Consider the following 19,714-nt stretch of genomic DNA (forward strand, 5'->3'; position numbering starts at 1 on the left):
AGTAATCAAGGGAGCCAAGGTTATAGCGGTAATCAAAAGAATGTAATCCAGGGACAAAGACCAGACATGGAAAACAAACATACACAACAAAGAACATAAAGTAACTAAAATCATACATACAAAGTAACAAAAGCAAATGGGCAACTCGGACTTCACTAAAAACTGGGAGAATGCTCCGGTAGGGTAAGCGTCCTCTACTTTCTAGAAACACCCGCCGAGTTGCTCATAAAAAGTCAAGTCCGGGTAGACAAACGAGGAAAGGAAAACTATGACCCGTGGAAAAAATCAGTTTTCATGGTGCAGATGGATACACAGAGAGCCCCAATGAAAAATAGAGTTATTCTAATTGGGTTACCCTCTTTAATCAGAAAAAAAATATTTAAGTAGCATTCTAGCTAAGAATCATACAAAAAGTGATACATGGGTGAAAAGCCTACATATTTTTATTTTTGATATTTTGTTTAAAATGCTTCAGTAAACAGAAATTAACATTTGGTTTTTCGTATAAACCGTGCTCATAAGAGATAAAAATTGTATAGAATGCACTGTAAAATTCAAAATTAAGGGAGATAACTCTGTAAACGATACTCAAATATAATAGAATCTATTAGATTTTTAATGTTGATTATCTCCTAAGAGCAGGTAGATTTGAATGAATAATACCACATTTCATAGTATAGACCCATAAAACAACTTAATTACAAAAATAAAAATATGTAGCCTTTTTTGGGGGGGTGTATCACATATTTCAGATTTTGCATGATTCTTACAAAGACAGCTACTTAATTATTTACTTTCCATCCGAAGTTAAAATTGTTCGATCTGTAGTATCGTTACACTTTTTTTTTCTCTTTAAGTTTTGTTTTTTACTGATGTCGTTCGATCGACGGTTTGCCGAAAGTGAAAGTAAAATGAACATACTTAGTTTTGATATGGACACAAATGTCAACTAAATGTGTAACACTGTGAAAACCCAACCTAGTCCACCTTAGGGCAAAACTGGTAGATTTAATTAAGAATGCAGCTAGTATCAAATTAGAAAAAAGCAAAGCAGAGCCTAACGGTGAATATATGGAAGAAAATTATCTTATCATTGTGAAAACCCTGTACTGAAAAAAATTTTCAAACAACTTTTTAACTTCTTATTATTTTGGCCTGAATTTCATAAACAAAATTTCTAATTTAGAATTTATTTAAATCTCAAAGCTTTTCAAAGGTAATAATTAATGTATGTCAGTATGTTTCGATGTATGTTAGGGTAATGTTGCTACAAGATTGAAGTCATCACAACAAAAGTTTAATGGTCGTCATCTTGAACTCCTAGATCGTTACGGTGCATCTATCTGCACCATGAAAACGGATTTGTTCACCGTGTCATGGTTTTCTATTCCTCGGTCGTCTACCGAAAAAGCAAATGCCACTTAAGATTAGCGGATTTGGATACTTTTTAGACAGTGATTCATTCTACAATCCCACTTGCCATTGCCAGTTGTTTCTCTATCTCTGATTAAGTAAATGTCCATGAAAAACCTAGGCTGGTCCTTTGAAATTGGTGGTACAGGGTACATGAAATCCCACCACTTTGTTTTTGTTCCAATTTAATTTTGAACTCATTGTGGTTTTAGAGAAAACAGGCATTTCTCTATGTCTAACCAACATGACTAATAATACAAAAAATGTATAGTTATCATTACCTAATAAAACAACTAAATTTTGAAATGATGAAAGAGTTACCTGCCTTTATTCATAAGTTTCTAGTGCCGTTCATGTTGTTTATTTCGTTCTCACCATTGCCGTTAATTACAAACTAATATAAATTTTGAAGAAAGCATGAGATTTAGATCCAACTGGCATTTCAGTTCACTACTAGTAGTCCTTTGAGTATTTGTGTAATTTATAATCAGTTTCTTTATTTCTGTTTTAACAAGGTACTCACAATCCTTTCGAACTGATTTTAGATGTGTTTAATTGTCATGTTTTTCCACAGTGGGCAGATTTAAAAGGGGGAATGTGTGATCAAGCCAAGTACTTTAACCCCGCTGCATTATTTGCGTCTGTAGCAAGTCAGGAAGTTCTGGTCTCTGCGGGTCTTGTTTCGTTTTCACTTCCAGTCTACTTTTATTGGAGTCAATAAGGGCAACTATTTCGCTGCACCAGTGTTAATGTTTTTCTTTTTTTTCTTTTTTTTTTTTGTCTTGTTTTGTTTTGTTTTGTTTTTTTTTGTGGGGGGGGGGGCAGTTTTAGCCTGTCCTGTTGCGTGAGGGTTTATGAAAACCTATGGATGGATTGAACTGACAGTTTTTATCTCAGTGGGGTTGTTGTCAGTTTGACATATCCACCAAATCCATTCTCATTATAATTAAAAAGAGAAATCCACTGCCTGGGTCTTTATCTCACAATTTTTTAAGTGAAATTTCCAGATTTCTATAGTCCAAGTCATTTGTATCAGTTGTCTTTCTTTTTTTTCTCACTTTTTTCTACTCAACAAAGGCAAGTAAAGTGAAAGCAATCAAGTTTAACTTTTCAAAGTCAATAAATACTAAGGAAATATGCTACAATTAACTCTTTAATATGAACTAAAATTAATTTTCCTCAATGTAATAAATAAAACGCATTAACTATGATGTTACAAAGTAAAATGTGTTGACTATGATGTTATAAAGTTCAATGTGTTTACAATGATGTAATAAAGTATAATGTGTTAACCATGAAATTTTAATTTCTAATTCTTATTCGCAAATATGTAAAATAGGGTGTAATAACCTTCATATTTAAAATAATAGAGGAGGACTGTGTGTCTGTTAACATAAAAATAAATATGATAAAATTACAAATATTTATTTCAAAAACCTATTCAAAGTGGAGATAACTGGTTGGAAAAGTTATATGAATTACATATAATTTTTACAAAAAAAAATGAAAACATACGTTGACCCTTTATTTTCTTTTTGAAATATGAAAGAATTTCTAGAAAGTTTTTTTTTACACATTTTAAAGAAATTCTATACACCTGTATTCAACCAGCCACAAGATAAGAAAAATCACAATATGATGGCTTCATTATCTTAAAATCAAATTTGGTGCATACCTGTTAATCCTCCCACATTAGGGGGAGACTCCCATAAAATCAATGAAATATTTAGAATCTCTCACATGAAAATGTAAGATATGTGGGCGGTTTTTGGTTAAAATTACTATATTTTCTGTGAAAAATACAAAATAATTGAATTTGTACACCAAAAATTTGCTTTTACATAATAATCTCCAACATGAGTCAGTGTCAGTAGGGAAAACCTCCCACATGAACTGTTCAAAAGGTTTACAGGTATGTTGATTACCAATGTTTTCTTTTTATAATTCAGGAAAATCTAAGACATGAATTGTTAAGTTTGATTTTCAAGAGATGAAGCACTGGGTTTCTGCGACAGAAAAACCTGGTGCCTAAAAGGAAGGAAAAAAACCTGAGTTAGAACAAGAGGCTCCCAGGAGCCTGAATCGCTCACCTTCTTGAATTTTGCCTTTCAAAGGCAATAAATTAAACAAGACATTGTCCAACAATTTTGACTAAAGAAGTCTTTGGTAGGACTATCACAAGATCTTTTCAACAATTGAAAGTTTCTTTTAATCTATCATAGTTTTCAAGATATTGACTGAAAACTATTAAAAAAAAGTCAATTTTTCCCCTTTCAATGGCAATAACTTTTACAAGGAGTCTAAAGACTCTTGTAGTCCTAATAATATGGATCATTTCAGCTACTGAAAGAATTTGGATAAACCAAACGGTTTAGGAGATATATGTGAAAAACTACTGTCTGACTCATATGTTCTATTTTTAGTAATGGTGGCCATGTTTTTTGACGAATCAAAAATCCCCACATCAGTTCTATGCAGTATACCCCATGGAATATTCATACCAAGTTTGGTTTCAATTGGTCAAGTAGTGTCAGAGGAGAAGATTTTGGAAAGAAATAACATTAAAAATAGCAAAAATCGTTGAAAAAGGGCAATAACTCCAACATGGCTTAACAAATTAAAACCAAAATTTGACCAGAGATAGATCTCATCATGCTGAACACTTTTACTCACGTCAGAATTCAGCTAAACCTAACGGTTTAGGAGATATATGCGAAAAACTACTGTCTGACCCCTATGTTGTATTTTTAGTAATGGTGGCCATGTTTTTTGACAAATCAAAAATCCCCACATCGGTTCTATGCAAGATACCCCAAGAAATATTCATCTCAACTTTGGTTTCAATTGGTCAAGTAGTTTCAGAGGAGAAGAGCTTTGTATAATTGTTGCTGACGATGATGGACGACGATGGATGCCAAGTGATGGCAATAGCTCACATGGCCTTTGGCCAGGTGAGCTAAATATGTCATGACACTATAATGATTGTCATTACTTAGATCTTTTGTTGTATCATTTAAATAAAAAAGAATAAAAGAATAGAAATATTTTTAAAAGAAAATAGAAAATTAAATATTGCATATAAAAAATAAAAAAATACATAATAAACTGATGTGAAATAAAGATGACAAAATTAAATGGACATAAAAAAATGTGCAAATGATACTGTACAACTGGGAGTCTTTGTGGCATAAAATTTCTGCAGTTTTGTATCCAAATGCATATTTTATTTGAACTGAATCTTAATTTCACAGACATAAATAACACTTTGGAAAATAGTCATTCATGTCACGTTGCTTAAAGTAATGAGAAATCAATATCACATTTTATGATTTAACTTTTCACTATCTTTTGGTATCTTTAAAATAATACAAACACTAAATTGTCACAAAAAAATCAATTATACAGTATTCATGTACTTAATATATTACGATAAATAAAAATATACAAACTCTCACATAATAGAAATACAGACTAAAAATATAACATAATAAGATTGATTATGGTTCAACACCCTATGGTAGATATCTCATGGAATTTGCACCTGTATGACCTCGTCTTGTACATTAGCATACCATTCTGTCTTGGATGTGGATTTGTTTAGTACCTTTATCATGCTTTGAAAATCACAGGCATACTGACTGAAAAATTATAAGCCACTAACCAAACAATGTTCTATTGATCAAATTCAATAAATGTGTTGTTTATCACTATGAATTTAGTCCGTAAATAATAATCATACTGACTGAAGAGGTTAAGTCCCTGAATCGATCCACGCAACTATTTGACTGATCGATAACTGCTGACTGATAGATTGATGACAGATTGATAACCCATGACCAATGACCGATCTGACCGCAGTTTTGTTATGTAAAATGACGAATGATCAGTTCATATAAATTTAAAAATTTTTACTGGAACGAATCTAATATACTGCCATATTGAATATATCCTAAATTTAAGATAACAAATCCACATATTGTATTTTGTAAGAAATAAAAACAAATGTAAAATAAAAGTCATTAGTTAAATTTAAATCTATTGCATAAGGAAAATATGTGTAAAAACTGACAAACCAAACAAAAGAATATGTCAAATATATTGACCAATCTGTGGTCATGTGATGCAATCACCAGTTTAATCAATCGGTTTGACTGGTCAATGACTGATTAGAAACCACAGGTGATCGATGAACAATTGCAACTTTCTTGACATTGATTGGTTCAGTTACTGTATTATCAACTTTTACTGAATAGCATACAAGACACTACCATACTAAACAAAATTTAGGAAGTAAGAAGTTTATTCTTATAATAATAAACAAAAAGCAGATGTCAATAAAAAATTTGAAAATTACATGACATTTAAACTTACGAATAAACAGAACAAACACCACCATATAGTGTTGTTCTAAATTCAGTGAAGTCACAACCCATCTTTCTTAACTGTATTGTGTAACATATCTGATTCAAACCCTGAATAATTTGAAAAAAAAAAAACAATTTTTTTATAACTATTTCAATTTAAATGTATTTTTAACCTTGGTAAAACAACCACCTGTCAGTTTTTATTGTAATTGGTCATTATAGTAATGGATGTTGACAAGGGCAAGATAACATTTCTTTACAAGATGAATTGGGATGTAATGAAATGTATGGTAAAGAATGATAAGGTCTTCAACTATATTTACAGTACAAAACAAAACAGATATATTGTATCTGTGGAAAAACTTTTGTTCATGAAGTATTCATTATTGTAGGTTTGAAGGTCAGTCAAACCCAAATTAAATACTTCAACAAAATGTTAAGGGAATAGATTCACTAATACAAATTTCAGGCCCTTGTGTTTTTCTTGACAACTTCTGGCTTACCTTCTGAACTATCCTAATGGCTTATACAATTAACTAATTTCTGAAATAAAGAGCTTACAAAGTGTTATGTCATTATTTTGACAAAGTAACATCACAAAATACTTCCATTACATAGTTTTCAAAGAATTTATTAAAAGTGAGTGGTTTACACATGATTTTCATACCAAAATATAGAGTAAAAGTTTTTCTTCCACAAAATTAACTTTAAAAATGAGTTCTTTTTAAATTTCTCCTCACATCTCTCTTCAAATCAATTTTGGACCAATCATGCTTAAGTGACATCAAAGATTTTATAGAAAGCTCGAGGAGTTGCCAGGTCTCTTAGAAAATCCAAATTGATAATTACCTCTAATCCATCGGATTAACCAGCTAAACATGACATTAAAGATTTAAGGAGGTAAACCCAGGGTAAGGGGCTTTACTCTTGAAATCAGTGATATGTTTGTATCATATTCAACTTCACCAAAGCCTATGAAGCTTTCATTTGAAACAGAATGAAATCAGTCCAAATTACTTTGCTTACATATGAGATTGTTGTAAAATGATGAATACAAACGCTCCAATCATTTTTAAGAGTTATGTTCCTTACCCAAGGTCTACCTCCTTAAAAATGAGCTCTTTTTAAAATAATCTGGCTGATCTTTCACATTTTGCTTTACCATTTTCTTTCTAAACAACATATGCATGAACTACCAAAAAGGAGGCACACTGGAAAAATACTGAACCATTCAATTTTTAAAATCTATTTGAAATACTTTCACTTTGAGAGCTGGTTTTGACATTTACTGAACATTCTTCTTTACACTAAAATATGCAATGCTCTAATGAAATATGTAGTTAAACAAAATATGAAGTACATTTGTACTATGAAATCAGAAATTATTGCAATATTTTTAATTCTGTGAAAAAAAGTGACAGACTTAAAATCACATGAATAAAGAGTAACCAAGGGAACCAACATCTGAGCTTTAACCAAAAGAATATATTCCATGGGTAAAGACTACACAGAAAAATAGACACACATAATAAAGAATGTGAAATAAGTAATACAACAAGTTCAAAGAAACACAAGTAAATCACCAACCTAGAATCCATTAAAAACTTGGAGCATGGCTCATTTGGTTAATAAAACTCTCATCACCAAATAATGGGGAATATTTCTCAAAACTGCATAAAATTAAAATAAAATTTTCAACAAAGCCAGAAAATCGCAATAATTTATGCTTGCAATAATTCCTGACTTTATAGACCATAAAAATGTATACCCACGAATACAAGTAGTTCCACAGATTATAACTTCCCCAAATCTCTATTCTATATAACTCCAATTAACATATAATTATGTATTATTGATAACAACATATATACTACCAAAAATGATGTACAATAAATATACAAAAAATTACACATCTACTTGGAAAACATGAGAACATTTAGTCATTGGTAATTTTCTATCCCTCATTTCACAGCAAGCATATTTATATACTATTTCGCTGAAAAAATCTACAAGATGTGCTTATCATGCAACACACAGTATTTAAGTACCATTCTGTATAAGCAGGCAATAGGTGGCACATCATATTTCTCAATTTCGTCTTTTTTGCCTCAAATATATTCAATACATCTAGAAAACAACTGAACAGCTATTTATATTTATCCTGAAGCATCTGTGACATTAATATTTTTTCACTGCTTGTATAAGGAAAAAGTGCTGAAAAACTTTCCTGCCATTTTTTAACAGTGCATTTCAACTAAATTTTACCTATCAAGATCTTAAATAGGCAAATGTTACAAACAGTTCGACAGTAATTTCTTGAGGTTATGAGGTATAAATACTTGGATAATGCAGTAAAATCTCTTTGTATTTTTACTTCATGTGCCACACCTAATGCCTGATTCTTAGACAGAGAACAATGAACTCTGAAATACAGTGAAACCTCTTTTGGATTTTATAATTTGGTTTGGTTAAGAAAAGTGTTCGGTTCACTGAGGTTCAAAATACCTTATAACTTTAATATAAAGGGACTTAAAAAAGTGTCTGGTATAGACAGAGTTTTGTATTATTCAGGGTTTGGTTAATACAAAGATTGAATAATTCAGGGTTTGGTTAAGACAAGGTTTTGACTAATTCAAGGTTTGGTTAAGACAGAGTTGAATTATTCAAGGGTTGCTTTAGACAGGGTTTTGAATTAGTCAGAGTTTGGTTAAGATAGGGTTTAAAATTATTCAGGGGTTGGTTAAGACAGGGTTTCAAATTATTCAGGGGTTGGTTTAGACAGAGATTTGAATTATTCAGGGTTTGGTTTAGACAGGTTTCACCATACTGTTTTAGTTGGGTACAAATGACTCATTCTTTCAAATCAATAATTCAAATTTTCTATTCAGTGCAAATATACTATCAAAAACTAAATGTATACTGTAAACGTATCAATTTTTGTGGTTGCTAATTTTCAGATTCTGTCAAGTGAATACATTTGCGGATATCAATTTTCACAGTATCAAAAAGATTATTACTGTTATAGTGTTAAAAATCAATTTGGCGTGAAAATAGCGAAAATTAGTATGTTTACTGTCATGCCCCAATGCCTACTACATGTACATAATAAAAATAGAAAATCCCATTTCAAACCACAATTAATACCCACAAATATAAATGACTTTACACACTTAATATTAATTTCAATACAGAAATATCTTGATATATGACATATTGATGTCAAAGAACAGCTCCAATGGGATGAAAATGTCAGCTCACAGTCTCCCACTGGTCTTCAACGAACGAAGAAACCCTCACACCACAAGACTGCTGGCCCCAAAACATCAGTATACACAGGTAATGCAAAAGAGTTGCCCCTATATACTCAAGTAATATATAAAAATAACATAAAAGGTATGGCACTTCAATTGTTAATTTACATGTTAAATAATTTTAACATGTAATAAATATGCTATATTGTAATGTCAAATAGTCAGTATTAAGTACAAACTTCATTAATTTCAGATTACAGTATATTTTTCTCATTATAGAACACAATGTGACAGTTTTACCTATATTTTCAAGCATTAAATTTAATGAGAAAATGTATGGTGCATATGTCAAAGAGACAACAAACTCACCAGGATGAAAATGTCAGAAACTGAATATAAATTACATTTATGTACAAACTAAGGACTACTAGCAGTTAACTGACATGCCATTTTAAACCTACTAAAAAGGTATGCCCCCATAGTATGCAACACTCTAATTAAATTTTACAAAACAAAACTATAGTTCTTTTTTTCATACGATTAACCTCACTGAGTTCAAAGGTCATTATCCAAAAAATATTTTAGAATTGCTAGATTATCACACCACGATGAAAGACAGATATGTGGCAACTGGTAAAACCAGTAATAAATAAAGGATCAAATAATGAATCGTGACAGTAAAATCAAGATATGTAAAAGCAGAAACTTGCTAAAACATGGAAGAAAATTGTTCCTGTAATGCATTATTTTTTCCATTGTAAATTCAGACATTACTGGAATAAAACCATGTTGATACAAACACTCAAGTAAACTTTATCTTCAAAAGAAGACTTTTTTAACTACATTGAAAGCTATCTAAACCAGACCCAACAAATTCAGAAAATCTGCCTAAACCAGACATATTCTGAAGTCCCTTTAATCAATTTAAGGAGATAGACCTAGGGTAAATGACATAACTCTTGAAATCAGTGATATGTTTGTACAATATTCAATTTTACCAAAGCCAAGCTATCCAGAATGAAATCAGTCCAAGTTACTTCAATGCTTACATGAGATTGATGTTAAATGGTGAATACAAACATCCCAATGATTTCTAAGAGTTGTGTCCCTTACCCTAGGTCCACTTCCTTTAAAACATTCTGAACCTTGGTTAACCAAACATATGTCTCCACTGAACAAATTTTAAATCCAATAGGAGTTTGTTTTAGATAGATTCCACTGTTATGAAATGGCAACAAATATTGAAACAGTAACAAAAACAATTACTAAGAGAAATGATATAAAAAAAACAACATTAAAACGGTTTGATTCTTCATATTATATTCTTTATCACAAGTATGTGTAAGAATTACACAGATTATCAAACATGCAGGATAAAAACTAAATATTCTGATATTCTCCCTTATTCCTAGAGAGCCTCATACTAAAGACTTAAAGATCTTTTTTCAAAAAGTCTACAACATAACAAGACAAGATACAGTTTCAACATTTTCAAAATATTCAGATGAAAAGAAGCATACCTTAAAGTAGCTTTCCACTTTTTTTGGCAAATCTTAACCCTTAAGATACAAGTAAATGACAAAAAACAAATAGATGGAAAAACATATGATTGGGACCAAAATGAAAAATGTATGTTTAGAGCTTAAGAAATTATCTAGTGTAAGCATCACAGGAAAAATTGCAACATATGAAAAACATGTGATTAGGACCAAAATGAAAAATACATGTTCAGAACTCAAGGCCGTAGACCTAGGGAAAGGGGCACAACTCTTACAAATCATTGGAACATTTTGTATTCACCATTTTACATCAATCTCGTGTAAGCATCAAAGTAACTCGGACTGATTTCATTCTGTTTCAAAGGAAAGCTTGAAAGGCTTTGATGAATTGAATAAGATACAAATGTATCCCTGATTTCAAGTTATTTCCCTTACCCTAGGTCTACCTCCTTAAGAAATAACTAAAATCGTTCTATGACATTTGATTTTGTATATAAATAGTGTATGTTTTTCATATGGTTTGGGGAAAAAATATATTTGACTTTTTCCACATGCACAAAATCACATACATGTATTTCAAAACTAGTACTAGTATAAACACATTATCACCATATATTCTGTTTTATAAGCAAATTATTTTATAAAAATTTATGTGGTTCTGAAAAAGGAATCAGTTTCATAGAAGAAAAATATATTAAGGTGTCTGAAGTTTGTTTGTCTATTTAAAGAGTAATGTTTCAAATGGATTCAAATCCAAATGTTCACAACTGATTCACAATCATTTTTTAAATCACAATCACAGATTGCAGACAAAATAATAAGTACAAAACAAAGTTAAACAAAATAAACCTGGTTTGCTACAGAGAACCAACCAATCAGAAAGCTTGTTACAAATTAATTCTTAACACCAATGCTTTCACAACCAGGTATGTTTACTTTAGGGATTCTCTCATCCTTAAAAAAAATGAAAAAAGAAGGTAAATTAACATACAATTCCAATGTTAGGCCATTCAAATTAATGTCCTGGTTCTCTGTCTAATATTCATGAATTATGAATCTGTGGTGGATTCAGGGATAGAGTTCATGGGGATGGGAAACACCTCCCCTTTTTTGTTGGAAAATTTTGTGCATAACTTAAACAAAAAATAAGAAAATAAGAGCCAGTAAGTGAGTAACTTTCTCGTCATACACTTTGTGAATCAGAAACCCACCTTTTAAAATTTGCTACATCCCCAGCTTCAAACTTTTTCATTGTGTAAAACAATATGTATATAATAAAAAAAATAAGGTAAGTGCTGTGTAGTCTTAATATGACCACAAAACAATTTGTAGTTTTATAATAGTATATCACTATAAACATTTGGTTTCCAGACAATAAGAACAATTATGTATGGATTTCTTTTAAAAGTAAGCCAAATGGGGCTATATCTCAGTAGTTAGGTTGGACTTGATTTTGAGGGGTGTCACTTCTTATATCAGCAACAAAATTCTAAAATGAAGCATCCTAAAAATAGATAGGAATGCAAGGATCTTAGAACAAAGAAATTATTTTTGTTGGCCTTACATTGATTCTAAGTAGAATAAAGTTAACATGAAAAACAACAAAAAATAACACAACACTGCTGTAGATTTCTGTTCTGATGATGGACCTAATGTGACAGTTCTCTTCATCAACTGTTCCTCTTCATCTCTATCTAACGATTGTTGTTGTTTTGCTGTTGTTCAAAGTACATAAAATCCTTAAAAAGAAATCATATTGATGAACAGAATATTGGAAAATAGAACCTAGCAACAAGTTGATATCAGACAACAACCAGAATTGCTTATTATATATACCCCATCTACAGAGATGAATTTAAGAGGTCTACAAACGAAACGGGAATTGGCATATCCAGATGTAAATATACAGTAAAAAAAAATCGGTGAAATCTGGTTTGGAATAGAAGAATTTGGCTAAAAAGTGGAAAAAAATCATGTCTGCATCTATATAAAGCTGCACACTAAATCTGATATCATTCCATCCTTCGGGAGCTAAGACAATTGTGACAAATTCAGACAGATGGACAGTCAAAGTGATTCCAATATACCATACACACATTGAGTCGGTGTATAAATATCAATTAATATATGTATAGTATGAGTGAATGCCCATATACATATTATAATACATTTTTAACAAAAACAACTGATTGAAGGATGCAAGGCTACAACTTCAGACTGAAATACTGATAAAGTGGTACACTTTGGACCAAACCATTTTCCACTACTGTAAATGTAATGTAATGTTTTGTCTGGTGTCAATCTTGCATTATGGAATTTACCAGGTAAAATTTGGTGAAAAAAGGTGAAATGCTTGTATCCAAAATTCCAAGAAAAACGTTTTTCATTAATTTCTTCAACATTCTTCTTCCATACTTTATTAAAGGTCATATAAAAAAAGAAATCAATTGTAACCTTCTTTTTAACCACATGAAACCAGCTTAAAAAAAAAGTTAAATATTTCATTTATTTGAGAATCCCTACCAATTTTACTTTCATATGATAAAAAAACATTAAAAAAATCCTTGCTGACTGATGGACAGACAGATGTCCTTACAAGGCTATGTGATGGGGAAAAATATAGAGGACATTTCAATTAATATATCTATTTACAGTAAGGAATACACTTTTCATTTGTATAAGAGAAAAAAGGTTTAAAATTTCATTTATCACAGAATCTTTTTAAGGTATGAACCAAATGTATTTAGAAATAAAAAAACTGAAGTTTAAAATAAAGATGACAAGAAACTTTGAGTAGCACTCCAGCTAAGGATCATGCAAAATGTGATTCATGGGTAAAAAGCCTGCATATTTTTATTTTTGATATTTTGTTTGAAATGTCATAGTAAACAGAAATAAACACGGTTTTTCATATAACCCGTGCTCTTAGGAGATAAAAATTATATAGAATGCACTGTAAAATTCAAAATTAAGGGAGATAACTCTGTAAATGGCACTCAAATACAATAGAATCTACTGTATTTTCAATGTGGATTACCTCCTAAGAGCTGGCAGATTTGAATGAACAATTACACATTTCATAGTATAGACCCATAAAACAACTTAATTACAAAAATAAAAATAAGTAGCCTTTTTTGGGGTGTATCACATTTTTCAGATTTTGCATGATTCTTACAAAGACAGCTACTTAAATTCCCAACAACTCACAATAAGAAACACTGCTCCTAATAGTGTGGCCTTCATTTTAACATCTAAGTCTCTTGGAACTGAAAAGAAAACGAATAACAATAAACACCAAACACCAACAATAAGCATCAATCTTAATAGAATTAGACCTACTTATGATTCCATTACCCCATTCATTAAAATCTGTTCTACTCAGTCTTTTTTATTACACAAAACAAAAACCTTGTATGCACTTGGCTGAAAAATCTGTCTGGATTCTGTCTGATCTAATTCTAAAATTAAATTTTAACTGTTTGAATTTTTTTCATTACTCTTTGTTTAAGCTCCTATCTTCGCACCAAATTTCTGTCTGCAATGAGTTTTAGTTTTTTCATTTCTAGTGATATTGAAGTAAAAATTTTGGTGCCACCTGGAAAATAGAACTACTCTGATTTTCATATTCTACAATGTTGCCAAATTTCTGAAGAAGTTCCTCTGCATCCTAGGTTAATTTTTGTGCAGCAGAAAAGGCCAAGTAAATCAAATTGCACTATGTGCAGGATCTCACAACACCCTTTTCAATTCAACTTAAGATAACCTTTTTTGCATAGCCAATCAGTTTTTAGCTTTCATGATGAAAAAAAAATAGTGGAAAACTGAGTTATTGCATGAATTTGTGAAATCCAAGTACCATAACTCTACAAAAAAAATCAGATCTGAACAAAATTTAAACATGATCTGTTGCCATGGTTATGTACCAATATCAAACATATCACAATGATGAAAAAAATGTGTGGACAACTGATTTGTGTGACTGACTGACAAATGAACGGGTGGATGAAGTGTAAACCTTAAGTCCCCTTCAGCGAAATTTGCCAGAAGGGGACTAATAAGCTACTTTGGAGTAGTAACCACTTCAGGAAATTACAAAGCAGTACATGAACTAGTGTAAATTGTCATGCTAGTTTGCAAGTATAACATAGTCAAAAACAATAGACATATTTACACTTGTGGACGCCATCGACAAAAATAATATAATTTCCTGTTGTTTTCTTACTGAATTCTGCTTCAACTTCAAGATCACTGAACTACAATTTAAAATTACATTGTTTCAATTATGTCAAAAGGTTATTCAGAGATGAATCTGGGGTCATTCAGAGCAAAATGACAGGTGTGAATTCATGTATCATTACAATTTCAATCTGACTGATCTCCATATTGACATACAGTAATATATTAAATCGTCTGTTATTACTTACATGAAACACCGAAATTATCAGCATCTGTAAACATTTCTCTCATCATTCCTGTCCACTGTTTACTGATTTTACCAACTTCATTTGCCCCATCTTCTGAAGTAATCTGTAAGAAAAAGCAAAACTAAGCTGTCTAAAAAATCAATTTACTTCCATTTAAGTAGCACTCCAGCTAAGGATCATGCAAAATGTGATTCATGGGTAAAAAGCCTACATATTTTTATTTTTGATATTTTGTTTGAAATGTAATAGAAACAGAAATTAACAAGTGGTTTTTATATAACCTGTGCTCTTAGGAGATAAAAACTGTAAAGAATGCATTGTAGATTTCAAAATTAAGGGAGATAACTCTGTAAATGACACTCAAATACAACAGAATTTACTGGATTTTCAATGTGGATTATCTCCTAAGAGCAGGCAGATTTGAATGAATAATTACACATTTCATAGTATAGACCCATAAAACAACCTAATTACAAAACTAAAAATATGTAGCCTTTTTTAGGGTGTATCACATTTTTCAGATTTTGCATGATTCTTACTAAGACAGCTACTTAAACTGTAAACCATACAATATGCTTATTTTTGTTTTCTTTCGTAACTTCATATATAAACTAATATATGTAGTCTGACGTGATAATCTGAAGTATTTCACTGTTCTCAATATACCATGAAGGGTCTTTTTCTTAAGTATCAATTTTATGGTATGTCAAAATGTAAGTTTAAGTTAGTTTGTGGATTTTAACATTCATTGATAGCATAACAGCATCATAATTTTCTCAGAAAATATGACATTTCATTGGGTATTTGAATTTGTTTGACCAACCCATAAAAAGTTAGCTGTCAATGTTTGAATTTTTGCATTTTCTAATATTTTGCAGATTCCCCCAAGTGAACATTTTTGCAGAAATTATTATTGTGGTTTCAAAAAAAGATTAGTTTTATATAAAAGTAATTAAGGGAACCAAGGTTATAGCGGTAATCAAAAGAATGTAATCCAGGGACAAAGACCAGACATGGAAAACAGACATACACAACAAAGAACAAAAAGTAACTAAAATCATACATATAAAGTAACAAAAGCAAATGAGCAAGTCAGACTCCACTGAAAACTGGGAGCATGGACCAGGTGCACCAGTAGGGTAAGCCTTCAAGTGATAAAAATTAATTTTGCTGACACAATTTTTTGACGTTTTTCTGTCGGCCATAAAAAAAGTAATAATTAGTACACATAGAAAATTCATACCTTTGCAGTAACTTACAAACAATATTTCTAAAACAAATCTTACGCATTTTTACCTTATATCATGAACAAATATTGTAATATAATAAACAGACACTATTGATACAGATTTGAACACATGTTTAAATGAACACAACATTCAATCCTAATAGATACAGCTCTGAATTATGATTGAGATTAAATGTCAGACACAGGGTATGTATTTACCCAGAAATGATGTGGCCCCTTTTGGGCCGTAATTCCTAATCAGTAGAAGTTGCATACTCCAAATCAATCCTTGTCTACTTCTTACTGTATGGCACCTTGCAGTATAATTTCAAGATCTCAAATTATTGTTAGGACATCAGGAGAAGGCTTGTTTCGGGCCACTTTTTGAGCCCCTCATTCTTAAATGAGTCCATCATTTATGGTACAATTTCAAAGAGACCCAATCAATTTTACTAAAGTCATTGTCTAACGTAAAAAAAAAATTTCGGCCCCTTTACGGCCCCTCATTCCTTAACAATTCAAGTCAAAACCCCAAATTCAATTCAAACTCTCTTTTTGGGGAATGACACATTGTGGTAAAATTTAGAACAGATTCATTCACATTTACTAAAGTTATTGCCAAAACATTAAATATGCATTTTTCTTGCCCCTTTATGGCCCCTAATTCAAAAATAGTTCATGCCATAACCCCAGACCTTCCTTTGGAAGTACATAGTACCTTGCTGAACAATATCACAGAGATCCATTTCCTTGGGATTAAGTTATTGTCCAGATGACATTAAAAAATTGTTCTTAGTCTCTTTTTTTTGCCCTTAATTCCTAAATCAATCTCAGCATTCCTTTTGTAATTTGACACCTTGTGGTATAATTTCTATTCACATTTACTCTAGTTATTGTCAGTGTATCATGAAAAAACCTATTTTTTGGCCCCTCTTTTGTTCCCCTAATTCCTAAATGGTTCAAGTCACAACCCAAAAAATCAATCCAAGACTTACTGTTGTGGTAAGGCACTTTGTAGTGTAATTTCATACAGATCTTTACAGCTATAACTAAGATATTGAGTGGATGTGGAAGTGACTATGGGCAATGACGATGGTGACAACAGTTAGATACCATTCTACATCTTACAATAAAAAGTAATTGTTTGCTGAGGTATAAATACTTCTTACAATGAATTCCTGATCATGTGGACAGCATGGTCCCTGGATTATACAACAGGGACCTTTCCCTCTAAGTATAACATCATGGTTTGCATCTCGGACTGAAAATAATGGCTCCCAACAACTTTGTCTGAAATAAATGATTATAAAACAAGAACCATTGATTATACAGTAAACTAGCTAATTTTCGTGACTTTTCCCAGCATAGAATTTTCAAGAAAATAAATAGTCACAAAAAAAAGCTTACTTAGACACTATCATTATATGTTCGAGCAATTATTTTATTAAAAACACGAAAATAAATCATCACGAAATTAGCCAACAACAGAAAAACCCGAAAGAAAGTAGTTGCAAAAATAAGTTGGTTTACAGTAAATTATTTTGTAAATTAAGAAATGAATTACAGTACAATGAAAATAAATTCAGGACAATCAAATTACACTGCTGTCATAATAGAAGAAAATATGAATGAACTGAAAAAACTCTGGACACAACTAAAAGATCTTCGTTATAAAAACAAAAAGCAAGAATCTAGTGTAGTTTTGAATATTGATAATCAAACATGCCACGATACAAAAAGTCATGTAAATCCTTTTTAATAATTTTTTCACAATTGTGGCAGTAAAATTAGTTGAAAAATTGTTCACGGCTAAAGGTGTTTTCAGTGTTGTATCAAACGTTTCTATGAATTTTTATAAAGGGAAAAACCCTAGATAGATCAAGATGGTATTACATCCTGTAAATATAGATTTGTCTTTAAACCCCCAAAAAAGCAGCAGTTTAAATGAAAATCCAGCACAATTTACTAATGACATCTATAACTCTTATTGTTTATCAACCTATTGTATTAGGTATAGTTCATGGCAGCTTTAAATTTTATTGCACAGGAAATAACTTTTTACAAATTTGTTAATCCTTCAATTTACCAAAATCAAGTTAAAAATGAAATTGATGTTTAAATTCTTAAGTTTGAATTCACATGAAATCATTATGAGATTTAATAAATGTAAAAATCATGTTAAGTGAATTCTATAAGGAAATGATTTTCATATTAAAATTCATGATAACTTCATTTTTAAAATCACGTGAATTTCATATTTATAACATCATATCAAAATATTTTTCATATTATGAAAAATGACTTTGAAGATTTTTTTCCCAAAATTTATGAAAATCAAACAGACTATATCAATAAGGCCATGATTACTAATCTTAAATATTTGACAAGGGCAGAGCGTCAGTGACATCCAATATATCAACAGATGCTCTGAGACATAAATGTCTCAAAATCATTTTGACGGAAGTAATGTAATGTTGAGGGTTATAGACTTTCTTAAAACTGTGGGAACTGTGTAACTCACGTTAAGCGTTGTAGCACTTTTCGAAATGTCATTCATTGTTTCTGTGTAGATGTTGTACCTATGTAAAGACGTCAGTTAGCGGTCCTCCATTAAATGTTATGTCTAAGAAACATCTTTTATTCAGTTTACACTAAACACAATGCAATCATATCGCTATACGATCACGGCAGTAATTTCATAAACTATATATGATGGGAAGTGTATGTTTGAAGTTTGAACGCAGAGATATAGCGTGTGTAATAAAAAGTCACACATATTCCCGTTGGTCAAGACATCAGTGATATAATAACATAGCAGTCATTATCAACAATGCTATTTGAGTAAAACTAACTCCTCATTGTCAATGACTAATAGGACAATTAATTGGAAGGAGTGAATAACCAATATATGATCACGAGTGCAGAAGAATGCTTAGATTTAACGAGTGTGCGGAACTTGTTCCGGGCACGAGTTAATTCTTACTGCATTCTTGGCACAAGTGATAATATTTTGGTTATTCATGATAACCAGTTGATTATCCCATTTATTATATAGATTTTCTTCATAATTTATTGCTATTTTCAACATAAATTACAAATTCTGTGATTGGCAGATTGATTTCAAAGTTATGACATTTTGGCAAGAGAAAGTCCGAGAGAGAAATTACCGAATTTATTTCACAGTGTGAATTATATAGAAATTTATTTCACCGGAAACATTCGATAAAACACAGCTATCTATATAATAATAAAATCATATTAGTCTCAACTCCTGATCAAATGTAACCTTTTTCAAGGACTATCTACCTACTCTTGTCTGAAGTAGCCAACTACTTGACCCGGAGGGGCCTCAATGACAGCCTCGTGGGCGATAGAATCTGATGATGCGCACCAACAACATCCTCCACAACATTTAAATTCTCGCTTGACCTGGATCAATTCCTACAATCACATGAAATAAAAAACATTTTTAATTTTAAATTGCTTTAAAAAGTTAGTCTACTTCAGAAGAGCCCCCTTCTTTACATTTTGACCA

At 31.1% G+C, this 19,714-nt stretch overlaps 1 protein-coding gene across 4 annotated transcripts in view; it reads right to left on the reverse strand.

The window, feature by feature from the left end:
* Positions 1-2,548: 2,548 nt before the first annotated feature.
* Positions 2,549-19,714, reverse strand: part of LOC148601461 (phospholipid scramblase 2-like) — a 44,004-nt gene continuing 26,838 nt past the window's right edge. For all 4 annotated transcript variants that reach the window (XM_088554263.1, XM_088554266.1, XM_088554264.1 and 1 more), the window contains 5 exons: positions 19,490-19,620; positions 17,349-17,469; positions 14,952-15,054; positions 13,735-13,793; positions 2,549-12,266 (listed from right to left, as the gene is read on the reverse strand). In XM_088554263.1, the coding sequence (XP_088410389.1) occupies positions 12,222-12,266; positions 13,735-13,793; positions 14,952-15,054; positions 17,349-17,469; positions 19,490-19,620 (459 nt within the window). In that variant the 3' untranslated portion in view covers positions 2,549-12,221. The remainder of the gene's footprint in view (positions 12,267-13,734; positions 13,794-14,951; positions 15,055-17,348; positions 17,470-19,489; positions 19,621-19,714) is intronic.

The sequence above is a fragment of the Perna viridis genome, chromosome 12, assembly GCF_037379345.1.
Source record: "Perna viridis isolate PV_CMFRI_1.1 ecotype Kerala chromosome 12, ASM3737934v1, whole genome shotgun sequence".
NCBI lineage: Eukaryota > Metazoa > Mollusca > Bivalvia > Mytilida > Mytilidae > Perna > Perna viridis.